General features: G+C 47.4%; 1 protein-coding gene across 1 annotated transcript in view; it reads left to right on the top strand.

Annotated features, from left to right (window-relative positions):
- Positions 1-5,379: 5,379 nt before the first annotated feature.
- LOC150060259 (two pore channel protein 2-like) overlaps positions 5,380-8,425 on the top strand; it is a 49,155-nt gene continuing 46,109 nt past the window's right edge. Inside the window, exon 1 of the mRNA XM_090336098.1 lies at positions 5,380-5,597. Coding sequence (XP_090192224.1) covers positions 5,523-5,597 — 75 coding nt within the window. The 5' untranslated portion in view covers positions 5,380-5,522. The remainder of the gene's footprint in view (positions 5,598-8,425) is intronic.

The following is an 8,425-nucleotide window of genomic DNA, read 5'->3' as shown; positions in this document are numbered from 1 at the left end:
CAAGTGTCTTTACAGAAAATCTTCTATTTTCTGGACACAGCTTTCGGTACTTGGGAAAAGTCTGTGGACAAAACACGAATCTCTATCCTGGTAGAGATTATACTTTATCAATGTAAGTAGATAATAAACAATAACTTGAAGAGATAAGACACACAATACAATAGGGGGCGAGAAGGGCAATGCAAGGAAAGAAAATATCAGAGAAGAGATGAGCAGGAAGACAGAGAAGGTGGAAACTGAGCAAATACTCAGATGTCCAGGGAAGCACCCAATTCCACAAAATCCCTTTGTAATTCTAGGGGGAAGCCTATGTGAAGATGGGGGAGGAGACTTCCATTTTGCAAGCCAAGTGGGAAGTCTTAGAAGAAGCTGACCTCTCATACCTTGACTTCAGAATTACACAAATACAATTCTATTGGTTTTAAGCCACCTGGTCTTGGGTACTTGGTTATGACAGTGAGCTGATTACTATGACATCTTAGAGTCGTTACAGGTGTCCTGGGCTGCCTGGATCTCAAAGACTCTCAAAGTCTCTGATTCATTTTCACACTTCACAGATACAAGTCCTCATTAGTGTGTGCAGACTGGGACAGGGAGTTATCCCTATATTTTTATTATCAGTTTTTTGCATAACTGGAAGCATGGATAGGATAAAATTGTTATTTGTTTCTGGTCCTCTATCCCTGTTCCTTTGACTATATACAAACCCACAAAAAGTAATATAGAGAGACTTATCATTTAAAATGAATCCTTTCAGACAAGTGCAAAAAAAGAGGAAAATCTCCTTTCCTTTCACATCCTTACCTCATGTCCTCTTCTTAAGTGTAAACACTGACTATAATTTATTTGTGCATTAGTCTTGGGAAATATGTTTGCTTTTGTTTAAAGGATATACATTCTTTAAAACTTTTATGCTGAGGGCCGGGAGTTTGGCCTAGTGGTTAAAGTGCTTGCCTAGCATGCATGAAGACCCGGGTTCGATTCCTCGGTACCACATACATAGAAAAAAGCCAGAAGTGGTGCTGAGGCTCAAGTGGTAGAGCTCTAGCCTTGAGAAAGTCCAAGAACAGTGCTCAGGCCCTGAGCTCAAGCCCAGGACTGGCAAAAAAAAAAAACTTTTATGCTGAGCTTGTTCCATCACCTGTCTCCAGAGCTATATAATAATGTTGCTCACATAATGCTGAGTCCAGAGGTTGGGTGGCTTGAGGGAAGAAGGGATCAAGCAGTCTTTCCAAGAGGCCATCACAGACCTGCCTCTTTCTACCCTGACGCTGTCATCCAGTCATCTTCACCCAGGGTTGGCTGTAAAAGGCTGTGGTGATTGTGGGGGGGAGAGTGAAGGAAGAGATGACATTGATCAAGACTCATTGGGCCCAGCCCTGGTGGCTAACTCCTGTAAACCTAGCTACTTAAGAGGCTGAGATCTGCTGATCATGGTTCAAACCCAGCCTGGGCACAGAAGTCCGTGAGATTCCTATCTCCAAATAATCACCAGAAAACTGGAAATGGCACTGTAGTTCAAGTGGCAGAGCACTAGCTTTAACCTGAAGAGCTTAAGGACAGTGCCCAGGCCCAGAGTTCAAGCCCCAAGACCAAAAACAACAACAAAAAGATGGATTGGACTCAAACTGATATGTTGAATTGAAACCCCTTTGCACAAAGATAATAAAATACGAGAAAATAAATGTGTGCTCATAAGGAAAATGAAAGGGAAGAATGGTAGAAACCTCCCCCAAACCCATAGATTTTTTTTTTGCAGAGGGATGGGGCAAGATGAGCCAATTTAGGTCATTTACTTGCCTTAGATAACTGGGCCAGGGATTTGCCATGTGTGGATTAGCCTAGACCATGCAGGATATGCCTCAAGATAAAGATTTGGTGACAGCTTGACAGCATCTGGGATGCCTTAAAAATTGAGCTGAGATGTTTTTGCTCAAGGCTGATACTTAAGCACAGCTCCACATCTTCCTTTTTGCTGCTTAATTGTAGATAAGAGTCTCAAATATTTTTTTCTTCCTGGGCTGGTGTGGAACTGAGATCCTCAAATCTCAGTCTCCTGAGTAGCTAGGACTCCAGGCATGAGCCACCAACACCTGGGTACATTTTATTTCAATTTTTAAGGCTAGTTTAAAAGTTTCTGCCACAGACAATATTCTGGAAGCTGCCACTTCAGATAGAAATGGAATATTTGTCTTTTGTCAGGAATACCCAGGGCTTTAGGTAATCTGTACAGCAACTAGTTGCAACAGGAAATTAATTATAATTATGACTATTTTAGATGCCTGTAGACACAGAGCTTGGGTGGTAAGCTTTTAGAAATTTTGCTTTGCCATTTTGGCTATCCAAAGATGAAAGCTTCCTGTGCTTTTGTTCCTACAAGTGTGTGCAGCATCTGCAAACAGTTGAGCCACACGTGGTTGTGTTTAGGAAGAACACAGGACTCCAGCAAAGAAGTTATCTATTGGCCTAGAGGAGCTGAGGAAGGGCTTGTATAGGCTGTGATACTAGAACTGAGTGAAAACAAAACAAAACAAACAAACAAAAAAAAACAGAGAATGCCATGTGCTGTTCTCATTATAGACCCCTCTCACTTCATTAGCATGGCTTTGGTATTGAAATGCAGAACCATGTTCCGTTTTAAGCCTCTATCTCTGCATAACAGATTTGGGCAATGGAAACAGTTCCTATCTATTGTTTATAGTTCAAGTGCCAGAAGTCCCAAGACCCTGGATTCTCTGCCCAGGGTCTTAGAATAAATGCAAGAGCTTTATTTCTTCCTGGAGCTCTGGGGATCATTTTGCTCTCAAGTAAGTTGAAGCTGTTGCAGAATTTAATTCTTGCCCATCTCCTTTATCCCCAAGGTAGCAGCAACATCCTATTTAGTTTTATGGGCTTTCAATATCCCATTTCTTTTTTTTGCCTTCCACTACTGTTATTAAGGGCTTTTGTGATTCCTCTGGGCAAACCTAGGTTATCTACAACGATCTTCCTGTTTTGTTTTGTTTTGGAGGCAGCGTCTTGGGATGTAAGAAGGATGTTGTGGAATTTACTGTGTAAATCAGGCTGGCCTCAAACTTATAATCCTCCTGCCTTAGCCTCCCCAGGGATAGGATTACAGCACTGAAAGAAAAGAAAAGGAGCAGAAAGATGACCAGGTTTTTTTCAGACTGAAAATCTGGGAAGGACAACCAAGTCACCTTCAGTCTGGCTGAAGAAATGGCATACCTCCCTTACAGCTAAGATCTCTTTAAATATTAAGGGCAGATGGAAGTGAACTGGGGTGGAGGTGGTGTGGGAGAGAATCTTATCTTGAGTAGAGGGATTCAAGATTTCAGTAGCATCTGTGTCTGCCGGGGGCCTTGATCTCAGACTCTCTTCTCCAAAGCCACTAGTGTATCATTTGTTCACGGTGATGGGGAGGGACAGTAAGAACAGAGATTTGGCTGTCAGGGGGAATGGTATCATCAGTTTATTTTCCAGCAAGCACTACTGTTGCCCTTGACCTCTCTGTTTTAAGGTCATCTAAATACAATGTGAGATATTACAGTGTCTCCTTTGCATGTAAGGAGGTAGATTCATAATACCAGGGATTAGGAATATAATTTATTTTTGACAGGTGTCATGAGTAGGTGAAATAATTCATCAATAGGCAGGTAATATGATGCAACGCACATTATTGACTTAATATAACGTAGCAGAGTCAGCACAACACATAATTACTATATCTTTCCTTTTTTTATTGTATCAGTGGTGGGACTTGAACTCTGGGCCTGGGCACTGTCCCTGAGCTTTTCAGCTCAAGTCTACCACACTATCTCTTGAGCCACAGCACCACTTGTGGTTTTCTGGTGGTTAATTGGAGATAAGAGTCTCATGGACTTTCGTGCCTGGGTTGGCTTTGAATTGGGATCCTCAGATCTCGCCTCCTGAGAAGCTAGGATTACAGGCGGTGAGCCACCAGTGCCTGGCTATGTCTTAATTCTAACCTGTTTAATCCTAGCCTGCCTCTCCAGCACACCCTGCTGTGCTCCCTCTCCCATGTCTCTCAGTTCCCAAAGTCAAACAGGGCCTGTGGTCTGTTGTTGGACACAGCTTCCAATCCTGTCTCAATATGAGGTCGGGGGCCACATGATGACACTCCGCCTTTATGGGTCCTCTTGGGCAAGGAGTATCCTCTGCAGGACACAGAGGCTCACAGACGTGCCATTTTGGGGCCTTTGCTTATATCCGCCCATGGCTGTTCCTCTCTGGCCCAAACTCCTCCTTGCTTGATTAGGACTGGTTGTGCCCAGGTGTGTGCTGGTGTTTTACTCTAGCTGTCACTCTGTCTTCTATGCCCAAGTGTTTGAAGCTCTCTTCTGTAGCCATATGCCTGAGTTCTGGCCATTTCCACGGTTACTCTAGCTTTACTCCTAAAAGCCCTCTTCTAGTGGTTTTATCTTTTATGGACAGATGCCCCATAGATACAGTTTTTATTGTCAATATATTTAAGTATTTTACTGTATTTCATTCCCTTGCTTTTCATTCTCATAATTTTCGTTGTTAGTATTTTCACATCACATATTTTATGTTAGTGTTTTTCACATTATTATGCCCTGTTCTACGTTCACATCTTTATGCCCATAACAACAGGGATAGAATTCTGCCTATCACAGTCTTTGACCTGTGCCTTGGCAGACAGCTGTACCTTGTACTGGGGTCCCCAGAAACCGCCCCCAGGGACAGCTCCAAGGAGTCTGCCAGGTAACAGGGCCAGTTGCAGGCCCCAGGCCTGTGGAAGGATCCCTAAGTTTGATTGGAGCAGGAGCCAGGACCATTTGTCCTGCGCACCAAGGCTCACCTGAGGATATTTATTATTTTAAATTCATCACCAACAATTACAACACGGAACAAAGCCAGGACCATGGAAACCTAAGACTTCCAATTTCTCTTGGCAATTCGGCAACTCTGGAAACCTTGAATTCCAGGTGGCGCTGGAACTCGGGTATGCCCCCCACGAATGGAGAAGATTTCTCCAGAGGCCTCTGGCCCCTGGGGTCCCATTCAGAGTCGGGGGGGGGGGGCGCAATCCTCTCTGGGACCCAGCAGAGGTGCCCTTGAGCATATTATCAGTTCTTTTGATTCCCCAAACCAGCTTTGGGAGAGCGTTCTAATACACTGCTCTGAAAGCTAGGCATAGGTGCCGTTCAGGGCGCATGGTTGTCTTTGGCCAGGGTGGCCTCTGATGTCCCATTGCCCCCCCTCTTCCCCCGCGGAGTGGGTCTGGGATCCTCCCCCACGCGCTCGGCCCCCGCCCCCGACCCCGCCCCGGCCGGATCGACTCCCCGCCCCGGGCGGAGCGCGCGGCCGCCTAAGGGGCCCGAGCTGGGGAGCCGGCCGCCGGCCGCAGCTCATCTCCGGGCCCGATCGCCCAGGTCACGAGAAGAGCCCCCACGCCATCAGGGCCTCCCTGGGCCGCGGGAGGTCAGAGTCCGCCTCGGCGGTCCCAGCTAGCGCATCCCCGCCGGGGCGCCGAGGCCGGGATGCCCGGGACTGGCTCAGCCACCCGGGCGCACCGCCTGCAGCCGGAGTGCCCCGAGGAACTGCCCTTCCAGGAGGTAAGTGGGGAGCCTCTCCCTCTCCAGGGGCCTCGGAGAAACCCCCGGAAAAACGATCTCGCTAACATCCAGGCTGGCTGCTGGAAAAGGGAACCCCGTGTGGGGCTCCTCTGGTCCCCTCCGTCCTCCGAGCCCGGGGAGCCCCCAGCTGGGCAGCTGCTCAGGCTCAGGGCGCAGCCCCGCACGATGGGGTCACTTGGGGAGCTGTCAAGCCAGTGGCCAGGAAACTCTCCCACCCTCTGGGACCAAACCCGGATCCACCGCCCGGCTTGGTGCTCAGGCCCAGGTCCACGCAGGGAGGCGCCACCCCGCGTCCCCAGCCGGGCTCTGTGGAGGCCAAAAAACAACCGAGGGCCGCAGGGCAGGGCCGCAGGGCAGGGCCGCCCGGCAGGACGCGGGCCCCACACAGCATTGGCCTTCCAATGCTGGGCCCAGGACCAGATAGATGGGTTCCACCCATGAGTTTCGAGTCCCGCCCACAGCCTGGGCTTCTATGGGAGACTGGAGCTTCCAAGGCGTGGCCGGAGCTGCGTGCTTAGGGTGGATGGAGAGGGAGGCTGGTACCCCCCATTTTGGACTCAGGAATCCCAAGTGGATGGACCTGACCCTTCACTTCCTCCAGCCTCGGGTTCTGCATTTGCAAGGTTAGGGGTCGTCAGTCACAGGCACTTGTGGAGACATTGTGAAGCTATAGGTGACAATGCCAATCAGACCCAGGGTAGCACCTGTCACTCAGCCATGACTCCGTCCTCGGGCCTCTGTGGGTCTGTTAGTGGACACTGGGCTTCCTCGGGGTTGTGTACATGTCAGGAAATGCAGAGCGTTTTTGGTCCTCTTCCTGTCATTGAGCGGGCTTCGTCAGCTCTGGCTGGTGGCTCTCCTCCCTCACACTAGGCTTCCCAGTGGGTCCCCACTGAAGGGGTGCACAGGCTAGTGGGGAGCGTGGGAGATATAGGCTCTGTCTAGTACAATGGGGTCCCCTTACTAGCTTGCTGGTCTCCCGCAGAAGAGGGACAACTTCCACAACTTTCAAGGGGGTTCTGTCATTGTCACCTCTTCCTTAAGGGGGCAGGTAAAGAAGGAAAAGAAGGTTTCTTGGTTCCCAGCTGTGACCCAAACCAGCCCTTGCCTGCCAACATCTGCAGAATGACAGGCCTGATTGCCGCAGCCAGAGTGTTCAATGGAGGGAAAGTCACTTTAGCCTGAGATGGTTGCTATCCTACCTCTATATACCTTATACTTCTTTGTCTAAATAACCAATGCAAAAGGCTAATTCACGACTTCAAAACATGCAAGGAAGCTGAGCACTGGTTTCTCACTCCTATAATCCTAGCGATCCAAAAGGCTGAGAGCTGAGGGCTGTGATTTGAAGTCAGCCTGCGTTCTGTGAAGTTTTTGTCTCCAGTTAACCAGCAGAAAGCCGGAAGTGGAACAGTGGCTTAAGTACTCAGTTCAAGCCCCAGTACTGGTATAAAAAAGAAAGAAAGGAAAGAAGGGAGAAAACACTGACGGTAGTCCTGAATCCCAGTTGGTCCTTTGTTTAATGCAGGCTTACTGGAATCAAGTCTTCTATGGCTCAGTATCCAAGAGAGAAAATGCGAAAGATCAGGAAACCTGGTACCAACAGATAATCCTCAGCAGAACTCTTTGTTTTCTGAGATGACAGCAGTGATTGAATCATTAAATTAGACACAACATAGGCCAATTGGTTGGGTTATCTTTTTTAAGTTAACGTGTGGGACAAGATATACTGGTGCCTTCTGTAGAATCCCAGCCACGTGTGATAGGAGGCTCAAGATTTGAAGCTTATCAGGTTATTGAGACTCTATCTCAAAAACGCTTCTGGATGTGGTTCATGACTATAATCACAGCTACTTTGGGAGGAGAAGGTAGGAGGAGCAAGGCCTACTTCCCACTGAGTAAAATGAATGAGACCTTATCTGAAAAACAAACTAAAACAAAAGGGTTGGGTGTGGCAGAAATCATGGCGGGAGTGCAAGGCCCTGAGTTCAAACTTTAGCAGCACCGAAAATAGAAATAAAAATAGATAAAATAAAAAAAATTAAGGAAGTTAACTTTGAGTCACAGAATAAGAAATTGCCTCCTCACCTGACATGCTCTATTAGCACCTTATCCTATCAAGTAGATTTTTAAAAGTAAGTCTCTACTGGGCTTTTGGCAGCTACTAAAAAGGGAATGTATTTCATTGGTGAACTGAACTTGAAGACATTTTCAGTTTTGAAATAGAACTAACCTGCTTCTAGTGATCTTCAACCTTACTGAGAGTTAGGACTCTCCTAGAACCTTCTAGGAACATACCTGGTTTGGCCATAGTTCTTGAGGTTTCTGATTTATTGACCTGGAAGTGGCCTAGGCCAGATTAACTTAGATTACAGAGAGATTCAAAATGCAGAGGCACTTCTCTGCTGGTACTGGAGCTTGAACTCAGGGCTTTGGCTTTTTTTTTTTTTTTTTGCCAGTCAGGGCTTGGGCTCAGGGCCTGAGCACTGTCCTTGGACTTTCTCAAGGCTAGAGCTCTACCACTTGAGCCTCAGCACCACTTCTGGCTTTTTTCTATGTATGTGGTACCGATGAACAGTACCCAGGTGGAACCTGAGTCTTCGTGCATGCTAGGCAAGCACTCAACCACTAGGCCAAACTCCCGGCCCAGCTTTGGCTTTTTTTGCCCAAGGTGATCCTCTATCATTTGAGCCATAGCTCCACTTCCAGCTTTTCACTATTAAATTGATGATAAGAGCCTTACTAACTTTCCTACCCAGGCTGGCTTTGAATTCAGATCCTTAGATAGTAGCCGTCTAAGTAGCTAG

The sequence above is a fragment of the Megascapheus bottae genome, chromosome 7 (genome assembly GCF_031878675.1).
Source record: "Megascapheus bottae isolate mThoBot1 chromosome 7, mThoBot2.hap1, whole genome shotgun sequence".
Classification (NCBI taxonomy): Eukaryota; Metazoa; Chordata; class Mammalia; order Rodentia; family Geomyidae; genus Megascapheus; species Megascapheus bottae.
The sequence above is the reverse complement of the archived record's forward strand: the minus strand, read 5'-3'. Positions and strand labels throughout refer to the sequence as shown.